Here is an 18,503-nt window from a genome sequence, read left to right as displayed (position 1 = left end):
CATTTGTCTACTATAGTATGAAGTTAAGAAAGTTCTAATTAAAGCCGAAGCTAACTGCTTAACATTTGAAAGGTTTTTGCTGATAATAAGATTAAATAATAATAAGATTTAATGTGAGGCATTTTAATACTTAGACGCTTACCAGATTTGTGTTTAGCTACTAGAAATAATCTGTAAAAAAATAAATAACAATAAATAAATAAATAAACAAGATTTGTGTTTAGCTACTAGAAATAATCTGTAAAAAAATAAAAATAAATAAATAATAATAAATAAATAATAATAAATAAATAAATAAACCAGATGTGTCTAGCTACTAGAAATAATCTGTAAAAATAATAATAATACTAATAATAAATAAATAAATAATAAATAAATAAATAAACAAGATTTGTGTTTAGCTACTAGAAATAATCTGTAAAAATAATAACACTAATAATAATAAAAAATTAATAATAAATAAATAAATAAACAAGATTTGTGTTTAGCTACTAGAAATAATCTGTAAAAATAATAATAATACTAATAATAAATAAATAAATAAATAAATAAATAAATAAATAAATAAACCAGATTTGTGTTTAGCTACTAGAGATAATCTGTAAAAATAATAATAATAATAATAAATAAATTTATTAATAAATAAATAAAAATACAGCCCCTAGAAATAATAGCTACTAGAAATAATCTGTAATAATAATAATAATAATAATAATAATAATAATAATACATTAATAATAAATAAATAAATAAATAAATAAATAAATAAATAAATAAATAAATAAATAAATAAATAAATAGAAAACAAAGTCCCATTTAACTAACTTATGAAATATTAAATAAGATTTAATATGGAGCATTTTAGAATTTTACTACTCAGATGTCTACCAGACTTGTTTAGCTGCTAAAAATAATGTGTAATAATCTGTAAAATAAATAAATAAATAAATAAATAATTACAAAATACAATCACGCTGTTCAGTGAAAGCAGTGAAGCGTCCGGTGCTAATGGCTTGGATCAACTCTGTGTTTTTCTTTGCTTCCTCTACTGACACGTCTTTAAACAAAAGGAGAGCTGTCATGGTGGGGGGTCCTCTCTGGGGAAAAAAAAAAAGTCTACTCGGGGCTGTGTTGTCAGTCTTGGCGACATACTCGCTGGCCCCATAACACCTGGCAATAATGACATTAAAGGGAGGCGGAAAAGACAGGAAGTCAATAGGTAGATTTGTTCAATTTCACCCTTTTGACCCCGGCCCGGCCCCCTCGATCTGTTAGCTGGACCAAAACAGAGAGAGAGAAAGAGAGAGAGAGAGAGAGAGAGAGAGAGAGGTAGAATGTTGTAGTAAGTAGATGTGACCCACCAAGATTAGATCCACCAAGGTGGCAGCAAAGCACGTAGACATTTGTATACGGTCAGTGAAGCGCTTCATGGTAACCAGATATATAAAAAACCCTCAACATTTAAACCCTGATTTGTGGGTCAATTATGTGCATATTAAGTGTCAGATATTTCAGTCCAGGTAGGGCAAAACCAAAAACCACAGTTAAATAAATGCCCTCACACGTTTCATGCTCATGTGATAAATACAGCCCCATGAGCTCACAACAGCGTCATAGTGTGTGTGCTTGACTGGCCTGCCTGCAGTCCTATTGAAAGTGACAACTGACATACACAAAACTGCAACAATTAGTATCTTCAATTTCCAAATGATTAAAAAGTGTAATTAAAAGGAGAAGTGATAGTGGTTAACATGCCTCTGTCCCAAATTTTGTTGTGTTGCCAGCATCAAATTCTAAATTTGTATAGATTTGTATTTTTATTAAATTGTATAAAATTTGTAATTTTAACTTAATTAAGATTTAATATAGAGGAATTTTACTTTTCAGACTTAGCTGCTAGAAATAATCTGTAATAATCTGTAAAAAAATTTTTTTTATAAATAAATAAAAAATAAATAAACAAAGCCTCATATAATCTACTGATTTAATATTAAATAAGATTTATTATGGGGCATTTTACTACTGATGTTTTTACCAGATTTGTGTTTAGCTACTATAAATAATCTGTAATAACCTTTACAATAAATAAATAAATAAAAACAATAAAAATAATTATTTAAAAAAATAAAAATAATGAATAAAATTTAGAAATAATCTGTAATAATCTTAAAAAAATAGAATCAAAGAAATAAGGAAAAAAATAAAAAACTTGAAGCCCCATCTAATATACTGATTTAATATTAAATAAGATTTAATGTGGGGCATTTTAGTACTTAGACTTTGACCAGATTTGTGTTTGGCTACTAGAAATAATGTGTAATAATCTGTAAAAAAAAAAAAAAAAAAAAAATAATAATAATAATAATAAAAATAAATAAATAAACAACTTCTCAGATTTAGATGCTAGAAATAATCTGTAATAATCTGTAAAAAAAAAAAATAAATAAAAAAATAATAAAAATAAATAAATAAACAAAGCCTTATATAATCTACTAATTTAATATCAAATAAGATTTAATATAGGGCATTTTACTACTCAGATTTTTACCAGATGTGTTTAGCTACTAGAATAAATAAATAAATAAATAAATAATTAAAAAACAAAGTCTTGTCTAATCTACTAATCTAATATTTAATAAGATATAATATGTCCCATATTTTACTACTCATATAAAAAATAAATAAATATAAAAAAATAAATAAAACTAAAAAAAAAGCCTTATCTAATCCACTGATCTAATATTACATAAGATTTAATATGGTACTTTTCACTACTCAGATTTTTTACCAGATTTGTATTTACTACTAGAAATAATCTGTAACAATCTGTAAAAAAAAAATGTTTAAGAATTAAAAAAAGAATTTATTTAAAAAACAAAGCCTCATCTAATTTACTAAATTAATATTCAGTAGGATTTAATATGGTGCATTTAATATATATATATATATAATATTTATAAATAATATGTAATAATAAATGTAAAAAATAATAAATAAATACATTAAACAACAAAGCACCATCTAATCTACAAATTTAATATTAAAAAAGATTTCATATGGGCCATTTTACTACTCAGATTTGTGTTTAGCTACTAGAAATAATCTGTAACAAACTGTAAAAAAAAGACAATCACGTTGGTCAGTGAAAGCAGAGAAAATGTGTTTGTGTACATTTGTCAATTAAAGAATGACAGATTTGTATTTTTATTGCATTGTATAAAATGTCCCATCTTAAATGGAAGTAAAATTTGTAATTTGATTTCATTCATATTTAATATGGCACATTTTACTACTCGTTTTTTGTTTAGCTACTGGAAATAATCTGTAATAATCTGTAAAATAAATAAAAATATTAATTAATTAATTAATTAATTAAAAAACAAAGCACCATCTAAGCTACTAATTTTATATAAAATAAGATTTAGTATGAGGCATTTTAGTACTCAGGCTTTTACCAGATTTGTGTTTAGCTACTAGAAATAATCTGTAACAATCTGTAAATAATAAATAAATAAAAATATTTAAAAAAAAGAATTAAATAAAAAAACAAAGCCTCATTTAATCTACTGATTTAATATTAAATAAGATTTAATATGAGGCATTTTACTACTCAGACTTTTACCAGATTTGTGTTTAGCTACTAAAAATAATCTGTAATAAATAATAATAATAAAATAAAAATAAATAAATAATCTGTAAACAAATAAAAATAATAATAAAATAAAAAAACAAAGCCCCATCTAATTTAATATATTAATTAATTTATATTAATTTAATATTATATTATTTAATATATAAAGTAATAATAATTTAATAATATATAATTTTTATTATTATATATTGTTTTCATGGGCCTGGTCTCATTTAGCTAATTTACTTTTACAGTAACCAGACTGTACTTAGCAAGCTTCAGCCTCAACACCCACAGCTCCCAAACTTTGTATTTTGAGTCTGTCTCATGCCACACTTTGTTTGACCTCTCTATATAATGTTTGCTCACACTTCTGACCCGCTGACTTATCTGGCAGCGGTTTAGTTGGCCTGGCTCCAGCTGGCAGCATGCACAGGATTCTCTACGGATGCCTCGCCGCAAAAAAGCGGGATTTACGCTCTGAAGCCAAGGGTGGCCGATGGAGAAAAATATTGTGTCGCCTGCCGAGCGTTTAGCTGAGTCTTCGTATACGCTCACAGCTGACTGGCATTTTTAGTGTGCGTAGGGGTGAGGGAATCCCACAAATACTGAGTATGTGTAGCTTTGTATTGAAGGGGAATTTGGCAAACTTTAGGCTTTGGTAGATTATTTTCTACCTGCACTCATTGCCTTGATTAAAATCAGCTTTTTTGGAATGGCTAAATCGTGTAGCCGCTGTGGCAAAACCTGACGGTAGCTGTGCACGCTAGTAATCCTATAATGGTAAAAAAAATCCCTCACACTGTTGTGCAAGTTGGAGTTTCGAATACATCGTATCGAATCTCAGCTCTGCCTTTCCGACTGGGCTGGGCGGCTGCATGAACGATTGGCTGTTGTTCAGGGTTAGAGGGTAAAAAAGTCGGATCATAGGTCCTCATAACTGGTGCAACTGCGGCCCCTGCTGGCTGACTGATGGCGTCTGCACAGGGCTGAGGAATAATGCTGATGGGGGTGTGGCCCTCTATACACAGTGCTCGTCGGTGTATGAACTCGACTCCTGCAGGTGAAAAATGCAGTCTGTACTGACTGTACGTGCCAGAGGGGGCCTCAGTCAATGATTGGTCGAATAAGTATAGAGGACGCAATCAGGGTAATTGGACACGACTAGATTAGGGGAGAAAAATTGGGGGGGAAAGTGGGGAAAAATAGAAAATTCGAAAAAATAAATAAATAAATAAATAAAATAATAGGGTTGTTTTTGACACTTATTCACTGAAGACAACATGAATGTAATATAATAGTTAAAAATCAATATAAAATATAATAAAACCTGCACTTTAGCTTTACGTATGAATTGTTTCCTTATGCTTCTTAATCGTGGAGATGCTCGATCTTGCAATACCGTATTCCTTAGCGAGTTCAGTTAAGGCTTTAGCGCTGGCTGTGCCGTTATTTCCTATTTAGTGTGGTGGTGCTTAAAGCTTAACGTGACATATTGTACTAAAACACCAAGCAAGAATTTTCATTAGTGGAAAGAACTTAAAAGCAGTAATAATTAAGAGAGCAGTTTCATGTTTCTATGTCGTTTTTTTAACGCTAAGCGGTGTAGGCTCTTGGAAAAGCTGATTCTAACAATTTCTCAGCACCCCGAGCTATAACAAGTTTAAAAGTGAAACAGGAGGAAAATCCAGCTAAACACAGATACATGTGGAGCTTTCAGAGTGAATCTGACGGTTATTCCACACAAATGCAGATTCGTCTCATGTTCGCACTTTGATAACATTTTACAGCACTGCTCAATGCAGCGTCTAATGGAAACGCCGAGTTTAAGGGTAAACATTTCTCAACGAAATTTTGAGTTTAGGGGACGTCGAGTTACAAGATACCACCGTATAAGTAAAACATCTGCAACTCACACCGTGGAGAGAACCGTTGTAGGGCCTTCACGCGAAGGTACTGTCATGCCAGAACAAAAAAAGCATTGATCCCCAGGCGGGGTGGTCCAAGTCCTTTCTGTGCGAAGTTTGCATGTTTTCCCCGTGTCTTCATGGGTTTCCATAATCCAAAAACATGCAGTCAGGTTAATTGGAGACACTGAATTTTCCTATAGGTGAATGGGTGTGTGTATATGTGTGTGTGTGTGTGTGTGTGTATGTGTGTTTGCCCTGCGATGGACTGGCGTCCCGTCCAGGGTGTTACTGTGTGCCTTGCGCCCATTGAAAAGCTGGGATAGGCACCAGCACCCAACCTTGATTGGATAGGCGGTTAAGAAAGTGAATGAGTGCTCAGCCTTTAAACCCATCAGGATACAAAGCTCACTTGAATGTGAACAGTGTCACATGACTTGTTTCATTTACATTAACATTTACAGCATTCAGCAGATGTTTGTATCCAAAGCAACTTACAATTATTACTGAATTGTTATTTCTGAATTATTATTACTGAATTATTATTTCTCAGGGGCCCAACTTGGTGATGGTGGGGCATGAACCGTCAACCTCATGGTTACTAGTCCAGTACCTTAACCGCTAAGCTACCACAACCAAGGTGATAGTTATAAAAATCCCAACACAGTCCTTGTATTTCCTAGTACAGTAGGTCCAAGTGTGTGTAAAACCTCCGACAGAGATAAAGACTAGACCTCCATATAGCCAGCGAAGATCGCTCATACAGGCATGGTAACCATCTCGAACCCTGGTGTCAAAAGCCATAAAAGGCTAAACACAGGAGCCGTACAGCTGGTCTGGTGGAGTATCTCGTTCTCATGTATAAACACGTCCCCTCACATACACCTCAGTTTCACATAGTTGGGCCAGTATGTGAAATGCTAAAATTAAATCATTAAATCAGAAGATTTGTAACATTATTAATTAGTATCAAAAGTATTAAAACACACACCGATCAGCCATAACATTAAAACCACCTCCTTTTTTCTACACTCACTGTCCATTTTATCAGCTCAACTTACCATATAGAAGCACTTTGCTTTTGTAGTTCTACAATTACTGACTGGAGTCCATCTGTTTCTCTGCATTCTTTGCCCCCTTTCATGCTGTTCTTCAATAGTCAGGACCCCCACAGGACCACTACAGAGCAGGTATAGCCATCATATAGGTGGTGGATCATTCTCAGCACTGCAGTGACACTGACATGGTGGTGTGTTAGTGTGTGTTGTGCTGGTATGAGAAGATCAGACACAGCAGTGCTGCTGGAGTTTTTAAACATCGTCTCCACTCACTGTCCACTCTATTGGACACTCCTACCTAGTTGGTCCACCTTGTAGATGTAAAGTAAGAGACGATCACTCATCTGTTGCTGCTGTTTGAGTTGGTCATCTTCTAGACCTTCAGCAGTGGTCACAGGACGCTGCCCATGGGGCGCTGTTGGCTGGATATATTTTTGGTTGGTGGACTATTCAGTCCAGCAGTGACAGTGAGTGTGAGGTGTTTAAAAACTCCAGCAGGGCTGCTGTGTCTTATCCACTCATACCAGCACAATACACACTAACACACCACCACCATGTCAGTGTCACTGCAGTGCTGAGAATGATCCACCACTTAAATAATACCTGCTCTGTTGTAGTCCTGTGGGGGTCCTGACCATTGAAGAACAGGGTGAAAGCAGGCTAAAAGTGTATGTAGAGAAACAGATGGACTACAGTTAGTAATTGTAGTATTTGTTGTAACTACAAAGTGCTTCTATATGGTAAGTGGAGCTGATAAAATGGACAATGTGTGTAGAAACAAGGAGGTGGTTTTAATGTTATGGCTGATCGGTGTATGTTTTAATGCTTGACCCATCTATTTTGCAAATACGAGCGCTCCTCTGATACCCCCCCCCCCCAGTCCTCAACCACGACCGCTGGAGGTCCAACTTTATTACCATAACCTAATTTATATAACAGATGATTGCGAATCAACCGATAAATCAGCACCCGTGTGACAGGAAATCACCGTCGTCAGTTCTGTCCTCGTCCCGCTGATTACGCAATTGGTCCGTGAGGTACGACAACGTGACCGCGGGGGAAGGTGCGCACCTTTTGCGCAGAATGCGTCCCCCGTGCCCAATTTCCAATACAAAAAAAGCATCAGGAGGCCGAATAATTGAAGGAAGGAGGTCGGCGATGTTGACGGGGGAGGGAAAAGGGATCAAGGAATGGGGAAAAAGAGGGACAAAAAGGAGGGAGGACAGACTATTAAATTTATGACTCGGAGTGCCACATCATCAGTAGGGGGTGGTGGTGGTGCGTGGGGGGGAGGTGGGTTGCCATTTCCTTCCTGCTGGAGGACGGGTCTGAGTAGTATTGTGTAAGCAGATGGTGAAGATATCACTGCAAATTATAGCTCCACCAGGGCCTCCGTTCACATTCCATCAAAAAGAGGGCCGTGATCGGCGTCTGATCCACGTTGGGAACACGCCCAAATGCACGTGTTGCTCTAGGGTGTTGGTTAAACACCGCACACTTGGTTGACTCAAGTTAATTACAGTATATCTTTAAATAAAAAATACATCAATAAATAAATGAAGTCAATGCAGTCAAACGGTAAATGAGTATTATTTCTAAAGCCAGTGTTCATCAGCACAGTTTCTCAGAATTACGACGTAGCATAAAAAAGGAGAAGCTTAATTCAGTAAGTATGTGGTCGCCATTTCAAGGAGTATGTAACACCTATCTAACCAAAATGCTGCTCTGCAATAAAGCAGTGAAATTCGTTAGTGACTTGTAGACGACAAAACCACATTTCGATGGCTGGTCTTAATGTAAGATCTATCTAGATCTATCTATTAATAAATAAAAATATATACACGCTCGTCACTATATTAGGAACACCTGTACACCTCTCAGTGCATATCCAATCAGCCGGTCATGTGACACACACACAGGTCAACAGCTTCACTTAAAGTTTCCCGATTTCCAGCATTTAGCAGACGCCTGCATCCAAAGCAACTTACAATTGAGACTGTATGCACTGCAAGGGTCCAACATTGGCAACCTGGCAGAAGTGGGGCTTGAACCAGTGACCTCATGAACCAGTGATTCAGGGTTGGGGTGGGTATGGATCACCGGGCGAAAGGTAGGAAACGCCCCGGACAGGTCGCCGGTCCATCACAAAGCAAACACATTCAAACCTAGAGGTTATTGAGTATCTCTAATTAACCTGCCTGTATGTCTTTGCCCGTAAACCCACACAGACACAGAGAGAACATGCAAACGCCACACAGAAAGGACCCAGAACCATCTCCCTGTGAGGGGACTGAAGGAACCCATCTTCAGCTCTGCAACCGTACATACGTGTAATCGCCGTCATATCTTGTGCTACACGATGTTCAGTACGTTTTCAACTGGTGATAAGTCTGGACTGCAGGCAGGCCAGTCTAGCACCCTCATAGGTGTCCTCATTAATGTGCAAATAATCCATGCCACAGCTACTAACAGACATGCCATGACAGCCATTATTTCAATATAATAAACAATCTAAAAGATATATATACACACCGATCAGGCATAACATTAAAACCACCTCCTTGTTTCTACACTCACTGTCCATTTGATCAGCTCCACTTACCATATAGAAGCACTTTGTCGTTCTACAATTACTGACTGTAGTCCATCTGTTTCTCTGCATGCTTTGTTAGCCCCCTTTCATGCTGTTCTTCAATGGTCAGGACCCCCACAGGACCCACACAGAGCAGGTATTAATTAGGTGGTGGATCATTCTCAGTACTGCAGTGACACTGAAATGGTGGTGGTGTGTTAGTGTGTGTTGTGCTGGTATAAGTGGATCAGACACAGCAGCGCTGCTGGAGTTTTTAAACACCTCACTGTCACTGCTGGACTGAGAATAGTCCACCAACCAAAAATATCCAGTCAACAGCGCCCGGGGGCAGCGTCCTGTGACCACTGATGAAGGTCTAAAAGATGACCGACTCAAACAGCAGCAATAGAAGAGTGATCGCCTCTGACTTTACATCTACAAGGTGGGCCAACTGTGACAGTGAGTGGACACGGTATTTAAAAACTCTAGCAGCGCTGCTGTGTCTGATCCAGATGGAAAGAGATGGACTACAGTCAGTAACTGTAGAACTACAAAGTGCTTCTATATAGGGGCACTTGTAGCCTAGCGGGTATGGTACTGGATTAGTAATCAAAAGGTCGCTGCTTCAAGCCCCATCACTGCCGGGTTGCCACTGTTGGGCCCTTAAGCAAGGCCCTTAACCCTCAATTGCTTAGACAATATACACTTTGGATAAAAGCATCTGCTAAATATAAATATATATTTGTTGTTGTACACATATATTTAAAATAACCTTACGTTATGAGGTACATTGTTTTAGTAATCAGAAGGTTGCTGGTTCAAATCTTACGACTGCCATATTCTGTCACAATTGTAAGTTTCTTTGGATTAAAGTGTCCACCAAACCGCAGTTGATCACCCGATTGCAATGTTACATACATTATTGACAGAGAAAGCTCTTAAACATGAGCTTTCTGGGTCTGGTACTAAATAATTGAAGATGCCGAAACATAAATCCAGGTCAACCCAGTACTCGTACCATACAGCAGCCGGATCGTACTGTAACGAGCATCTACAGCGGCATCTTAAATTATAAGCCGCAACGCCAGCCTCTACCCGCCCGCTAAACACATACACAGTTCACCTCTGTAATCACTAAGACTGTTTACATGTCAAAAGTACGTGTCATTATTCCAGATTCCCTCCTCGCGTGAGCTGTTCGGCCATCTCCCTCGCCCCCTCTTTGATCTTTATAATGATCTCTGACCTACTATAGAATCCAGGAGCTGCAAATACCGGTTTTATGACACAGCCGAGAGGGGGCAGGGGGGGCTTTAAGTAGGTCAGGGGTCATCAGATTCTGCTAATGCTAAACAGAAACAAAGTGTCAGCAAGCTCATGTTAGATTTCGCAGGAGCCGATGCTGATTAAATAGGATCACGTTACTCAGGCGTCTTAAAGGAACAGGGGCGTCCTTTGTCATCGGGTGGCTGATAGATACCTAGATTTGCTAATGCTTTTGCATTAGCTACAATTACTCAGGACTTGAGGTAATGATTTATTTCAGTGAACAAGACCCCACTTCATTCCCGAATACTGTGTCTATCAAGGTCTCACGAGTTGATGTATTAATTTATTCGAATACAACGTCCAGTGGGTCACAAATCGTTATCGTCTGGTTTGGTTTTGCTTCTTCTTCTCATTCTGGCCACCACCTGTTTGAATAATTATGGTCTGGCAAACGCTTCAGGGCAGTTCACTAAACAGTGATCTCCGGTCGAGCCCAGACCTCTTGTTGTTGACTGATTTAAGATCCTCTTTTCCCCAAACTTATGCTACTGATCAGCCATAACATTAAAACCACCTCCTTGTCCATTTTATCAACTCCACTTACCATATAAAGCACTCTGTAGTTCTACAATTACTGACTGTAGTCCATCTGTTTCTCTACATGCTTTGTTAGCCCCCTTTCATGCTGTTCTTCAATGGTCAGGACTCTCCCATGACCACTACAGGTAGAGCGGGTATTATTTGGGTGGTGGATCATTCTCAGCACTGTTAGTGTGTGTTGTGCTGGTATGAGTGGATCAGGCACAGCAGCGCTGCTGGAGTTTTTAAATACCGTGTCCACTCACTGTCCACTCTATTAGACACTCCTACCTAGTTTGTCCACCTTGTAGATGTAAAGTCAGAGACGATCGCTCATCTGTTGCTGCTGTTTGAGTTGGTCATCTTCTAGACCTTCATCAGTGGTCACAGGACGCTGCCCATGAGGCGCTGTTGGCTGGATATTTTTGGTTGGTGGACTATTCTCAGTCCAGCAGTGACAGTGAGGTGTTTAAACACTCCAGCAGCGCTGCTGTGTCTGATCCACTCATACCAGCACAAAAGGGGGCTAACAAAGCATGCAGAGAAACAGATGGACTACAGTCAGTAATTGTAGAACTACCAAGTGCTTCTATATGGTAAGTGGAGCTGATAAAATGGACAGTGAGTATATACTGTATATATATCCACATTCCGTCAATCTTCACCAGATCTACACCAAGACTACGTGCTTCCTACTACGTGCAAGTGTACCTGGCTAATAAAATAATTCAGATTTTAATTGGTCACTTGAGTTTCCTTACAAATTACTTCCTCTCTGCTATCTGTTATAAACTTTTATTGGTCTGGGATCACCCCCTAAAAGGGGCCCACTCATAAACTAGTCTCATGTTTCACTGGTGCAAAAAAAGGCTGTTTGTGTCTTAAGATGCTTTAAATATTATTAAAAATGGTGCAAAGGTTACTAAAATGAACTTTATAACTCTTGTAATTTCAAACAAAATCCAAAACAAAGAGGTGTACAATGACAACATGTTGTCTATGTAGAGTTCACTAGGTTTTCAGACATACCCCTGAATTTAGGCAATTTATCCCATTAATCAGGGTACATCCTCTCAAGCTTTCTTTAACTGGATAGAAGGTATTGGTAATCTTCAGGTCTCTCCACAGATATTCCAAAGGGTTTAAGTCTGGGCTTTGTCTTAAGTCTGGGCAACTCAAGGACATTTGGAAACTGTGATTGCTTGCGTTTATTGTTGTGTTGAAAAGTGAACTGTCACAACAATCTAAATTTATGCGTACCCTTCCGGTATAGAGCTGCACTTATACATCCTTCATTTTTTAAAAGTCTTCTTACCCCTGCGTCTGGGAAGATTGAGTCCTTTAGATGCCATCGAATATCTTTCCAATCTCTGTTAAATCAATTACTGTATAAATGTTACAGGTGGATGCCAGTTGGGTTCTGGACACATCATAGGAATAATTAAATTAAACAGGATGTACCTAACCACATCCTGAAGTATTACAGCAAAGGGTCTGAATATTTTTTTGTGAATAAAGAAGTCAATTGTAAAAACTATATTATATATATACACTGATCAGCCATAACATTAAAACCACCTCTTTGTTTCTACACTCACTGTCCATTTTATCAGCTCCACTTACCATATAGAAGCACTTTGTAGTTCTACAATTACTGACTGTAGTCCATGTGTTTCTCTGCATGCTTTGTTAGCCCCCTTTCATGCTGTTCTTCAATGGTCAGGACCACCACAGGACCACCACAGAGCAGGTATTATTTGGGTGGTGGATCATTCTCAGCACTGCAGTGACACTGACATGGTGGTGGTGTGTTAGTGTGTGTTGTGCTGGTATGAGTGGATCAGACACAGCAGCACTGATGGAGTTTTTAAACATTTCACTGTCCCTGCTGGACTGAGAATAGTCCACCAACCAAAAATATCCAGTCAACAGCGCCTCATGGCAGCGTCCTGTGACCACTGATGAAGGTCTAGAAGATGACCAACTCAAACAGCAGCAATAGATGAGCGATCACCTCTGACTTTACATCTACAAGGTGAACCAACTAGGTAGGAGTGTCTAACAGAGTGGACAGTGAGTGGACACTGTATTTAAAAACTCCAGCAGCACTGCTGTGTCTTATCCCCTCATACCAGCACAACACACACTAACACACCACCACCATGTCATTGTCACTGCAGTGCTGAGAATGATCCACCACCTAAATAATACCTGCTCTGAACAAATAATATGTGCTCAGAACAGCATGAAAGGGGGCTAACAAAGCATGCAGAAAAACAGATGGACTACAGTCAGTAATTGTAGAACTACAAAGTGCTTCTATATGGTAAGTGGAGCTGATAAAATGGACAGTGAGTGTAGAAAAAAGGAAATGGTTTTAATGTTATGGCTAATCGGTGTATATGTGTATATACATTGAATATCAAATTTATCAAAGATCTATCTGATATCCAGTAAAGCCTGTTTGTTGTGACCTGTTTCACTACCGGGAATAGTGCTGCTCCACCACCCCTTCATTTACCACCACCACATTTTTTACAGACCTGTGAGTCTTTTTAGCAGGAGGGTGTTACTGTATCACCATTGAAAACTAAACAACAGTCAATTAGTTCCACAGTAAGAAACCATTCTAGATAGAACTGAAATGAGAGACAACTTTGGAAGCCAACTGCAAGACAGAATAAAGAACTGAATTGGAAATTATTAGGAATTCTATGAAAATTAGTTTGTGATGTGACCACAATACACATTTCAACTGTGTGATGGTCCATCCTAGTTGCGTCCGAGCCCAGAGAAGTTGACGCCGCTCCTGGACATGGTTAACATAAGGCTTCTTTTTGCACAAGTGGCATTTGTGCATGTAACTCTGTATTGTAGTGCTTGCAGAGGATTTGCCAAAGTAATCCCTCACCCATGTGGTTATATCAGCTATTAATAAATGACAGTTCTTGATGCAGTGCCGTCTGAGGGATCGAGGATAATTCCTTGATTCGTACAGTGATATTATGCACTGTAGAGGGAGAAATTTGCAAATCCCTTTAAATCTTTCTTTGAGGTACATTGTTTTTAAACATTTAGTCATTTTCCCACACACTTGTTGACATACTGGAGATCCTCTGATCATCTTTGTTCATCAAAGACTCCGCCTTTCCTGGATGCTGCTTTTGTACCAAACCATGATTATAATCACCTGTTGGCATCACCTGTTTCAAATCAACTCATTACTAGGCCTAAATTGCCCCCATCCAAACTTTTTTTGGAATTTTTGAGGCCTGAAATGCAGGAATGGATGTATATTAACAAACATCTGGTCAATGAAGCTGACCAGCCAATATACAGTATATACTGGTTGCAAGGAAATAAAAGTGAAAGTAAATGTAAGAAGCACTGCAGGCTTTTGAAAATAATTACCCAAATTAACTAAATTCAACACACAATTATGTTTAATTTCACTAGCCACACCCAGACATGATGACTGCCCTACCTGTCGACTCTAAACATCACTTAAACAGAACCTGTCTGGCAATGTAAAACAGCTTAGAAGTTCTTAAAAAGTAGAATGATGCAACATTCCAAGAATATTCAAATACAAATGCAAAACAAAGCCATTTAAATATCTCCAGGAGTGGCCGGCTTATTGAAATTGTACCAAGAAGGCGACAGTGGAAAGAAAAACTTCCTTTAAAATACAGGAAGGAAACTTGAGAGGAATCAGACAAGGAGCTCGTCCACTCCAGGACCAACAGACCAAAAACCCCTGTTAAGCAAGCCGAGGGCGACAGTGGCAAAAAAAAAAAAAACTCCCTTAAAAATACAGGAAGGAACCATGAGAGGAAGCAGATGAGGAACTTGGCCACTCCAGGACCAACAGACCAAAAACCCCTGTTGAGCAAGCCGAGGGCGACAGTGGAAAGAAAAACTCCCTTAAAAATACAGGAAGAAACCTTGAGAGGAAGCAGACGAGGAACTTGGTCACTCCAGGACCAACAGACCAAAAACCCCTGTTGAGCAAGCCGAGGGCGACAGTGGAAAGAAAAACTCCCTTAAAAATACAGGAAGAAACCTTGAGAGGAACCAGACGAGGAACTGCATGCTGTTGGGTCATGCAGCAGGACAATGATCCAAAACACACAAGCAAGACCACCTCTAAATGGCTTGTTTGGTGTGGAAGAGTTTGATTGCAAGTCATGTCCTTTTCTCCAACACCGGTGCACCACTTATGCCAAGTTCACACTACACGACTTTCTGATTTGTCGGGTCGCTGTACAGTTCACAGTACACGACTGATCGGCGATAGGGGGTTTCACACTTCACGATCTATCACCAACTGGAATCACAGGCGAGCTTCTCTGCTCTCCCAAACTACGTTTTGTCACGAAAACAAACGCAAGAAGTGACGAAAGGTTTAATGATACCACGTCCAAAAATGCACGTCAACAAGTAGCGAGTGATCAAAGTGTTTGTGCGCTGATGTGCAGCGTAAAATCAAAGAGGAAAAATAAATGAATCTGAGTGGATTTGGCAACACGAACAGTATGGATTGTTCTATAGTAAGTTGGAGGTTAATTAATATTTTTGCAATGCAACGTTGGTGTTTTGTAGAGAACGATCAGGTCAGAAATACTGTAAAGCTTGTGTGTGTGCCGGTGTATTCTATATTCTACAGTATATTCTATATTATGTCCCTGTCTATATTATGTACCAGTACCCTCCTCTCCTGCGTTTCCCCTCACACCGTATCTTGCATTCTCATTGGCTGTTCGACACAGCACTCATTGCCAGACGTGCAACTGAGATCAGATATCTGACATGCTAGATATCTCAATCCGGTCGCCGAGCAAACGCCGAGTTGCTCCCAAGCCGGCAAATCTAGCGCCGACCAGTCGCCGAGCGAAATCTGGCCAAAAATCGTGTAGTGTGAACTTGGCATTAGACAGCGAGTCCATCAGTTTTCGCTTACTAAGCTAACACAGTTAGCCTTATGCCATTCAAACCAATGGAATGAGGTGGCACAACGCGCTAGCATGTCAACTAACATCTCCCTCAATGTACCGAAAACAGTTAAATTCACTGACAAGCCCGTATTTGCAAATAAAAACACTTGTGCAAGTTTATACAAATAAAAAATCAATAATAATTTATTTACGTTTGAAAATAACTATCCGCACCGTCCGCCATATTGTTTATTTTTCAGTAAGAAAAGTTGCGCAGCAATGAATGCTGGGATTGCCTTCACATTCCATCGGATGCTCCCTCGTTATTCTGTCAAAACACCGTTCAAATTTAAGGTGACTTAGTAGGCAGCATTTTAAGGCATCTAGGAATTCGAACAGCCGAGAGATCACTAGGTTTTCGAACATACCCCATATCTGTCACCTCACAGAAATTAGGTTCCCCGGCAAGGGCGACCAGGGTCCTTACTGTGTGGAGTCTGCATGTCCTTCCTGCCTTTTGTCCAATACATCGGCCAAATTGTGACCATAAACAGGATAAAGCAGGGGTTAAATTGTAGTAACACTGATATGAAGGGTTGTAATTAAGATCTGTTAAGATCTAGTGTTTCCAACAGTATTCAGGATTATTTACACAACCATAAACCACAAATATAAATCCTTTTAATTTTATATAATACCATTTAAAACACCATACCTTACCAATAACACAACATTTTATTAATTATTAACACAAAGAATGCTAACAAATATACATGGGCTAGTGTTAGTTCTTCTGATAGTCACTATGTTAGAAAGGTACAACTACAAAGTCACATTGTTAAATCAGGGTGGGGTGTGAGTAGAGTGAGACCGAGGAGAGACTAATAGATAAAGTGGGGGTGTTTACTAACCTCCTGAATCATAGATGAAGAGCCACCACAACCACCACCACGGACGGTAACACCTGAATTTCCCTCCGTTCTCTCTGGCTGGATGTCTTTTCCTGACTGAACACACGTCAAGGGTACATTTGAAATTGATGGGCAGAGGTGATTGATTACTCACAAAGCTGCTTTTATTTTCAGCCCTACATTTACCAGTGTATAGGGTACAAAAAAAAAAAAAAACAGGTAATAAGTGTTATGCGGTGGGGACGAAGGACCCAAGGATGCAGAGGATTTAACGAAAAAGGATTTTATTTAACAAATAATAAACAATATACAATAAAACAAAGAATAAAGGGAATAAAAAGACTTCGGGGGATCCCGAAGGCAGCCAATGACGTCGTGGGCTGAAAAAGAACAGAAAAACATACATAAAAAGGAACGGGGACCGCGAGGCGCAAACCCGGGACTCTTGCCTCTCGGCCGGGAGCTTAAGCGACCTGCCACAGCGGTGCTGATGGCAAAATCGCTCCCAGCGCTATTGAGGTGAAGAGCGGGTTCGCCTGGTGGAAACTCCTCGCGGTGAATGGACGGAGAGGGAGGGTGAAACCGGCAATAGATAACTCAAATGGCTCGGCCGCCAGCCGAAACTGCTGGAGAACGCCGTGCCGTTTACCGGGCGCGAGTTATTTGTAAGCTCTAAGGAATGAGCGTTACAACGCTATCACCAGCCAGAATGGCTGGGAAGTGGCCGTATTAAAAGAACGCCCCAGAGGGGAAAGCGACGCTGTCATCAGCGATCCGCGCTGGGAAGGGGTCGCGTCCCTCTGAATGCCAGCGGCGCTGTCACCGGCCAACATGGCCGGGAAGTGGCCGCTTTAAGTGGGAAGCGCTCGGAGGCATGGCGGCGGCGCTGTCACCAGCAATCCGCACTGGGAGGTGGCCGCGCCACTCCGAAACGCCCCGAAAAATAATAGAAGCGCGCGGACTGAATCCGGGGTTAGACCCGCTATAGCCCAACGCTGGGTGAACACCCCAGAGGTCCGACAGCGCTTACATAGGCGTGCGGTGGTAACGGTGACGTATACCGGTACTTGCCGGCAAACGCAAAAACCGAAAACAAAACCGCAGCGCGTGGGCTGCACGAAGTCGCACCAAAAATAAAAATCTAACCCAACCTTACCTCCGCCTTACGACGTACCCACCCAGACGCTATACAGCGCCTGGGGAACCGGCTAGCCCTAGGCAAAGGAAAGTGGCTGGTGCGGAGCAGCCAAAAGAAAATAAATGAACATAAAAGGGCACCGCAGTGCCAAACGAACTGAAAGAAAAGAAAAGCAAACAACCAGGAAAAAACAGAAGGTCTTAAATAAGGGGAGGCGCAGCTGCAGTGCGTTCGCCCTAACGAGCTGGCCAGGTATTAAACGAGCAGCTCGTTTCTGCTCTGTAAGGCCTGTGGCGTCAGGGAGAGATGGTATATTCCCCTGACGCCACAGAGCCTAACAATAAGTTTTAATACTTTATTTATTATAAGTCATCGTGGGACTGGAGACCAGACGAGCCGCCACAGTATACAGGAATAACGTGATAACTCAAATATAAACAGTAACAAGAACTCAGGATCAAATTTTGACCCTAGGATTTGTCCAGCTCCAACACTACCACCACT

At 39.4% G+C, this 18,503-nt stretch overlaps 1 protein-coding gene across 1 annotated transcript in view; it reads right to left on the bottom strand.

Annotated features, from left to right (window-relative positions):
* arid3c (AT rich interactive domain 3C (BRIGHT-like)) overlaps positions 1 to 18,503 on the bottom strand; it is a 107,982-nt gene that overhangs the window by 67,238 nt on the left and 22,241 nt on the right. Inside the window, exon 3 of the mRNA XM_063017953.1 lies at positions 16,862 to 16,957. Within this exon, the coding sequence (XP_062874023.1) occupies positions 16,862 to 16,957 (96 nt within the window). The remainder of the gene's footprint in view (positions 1 to 16,861; positions 16,958 to 18,503) is intronic.

Source organism: Trichomycterus rosablanca, chromosome 21 (assembly GCF_030014385.1).
Source record: "Trichomycterus rosablanca isolate fTriRos1 chromosome 21, fTriRos1.hap1, whole genome shotgun sequence".
NCBI lineage: Eukaryota > Metazoa > Chordata > Actinopteri > Siluriformes > Trichomycteridae > Trichomycterus > Trichomycterus rosablanca.
This window is presented reverse-complemented; position numbering and strand designations above follow the sequence as displayed.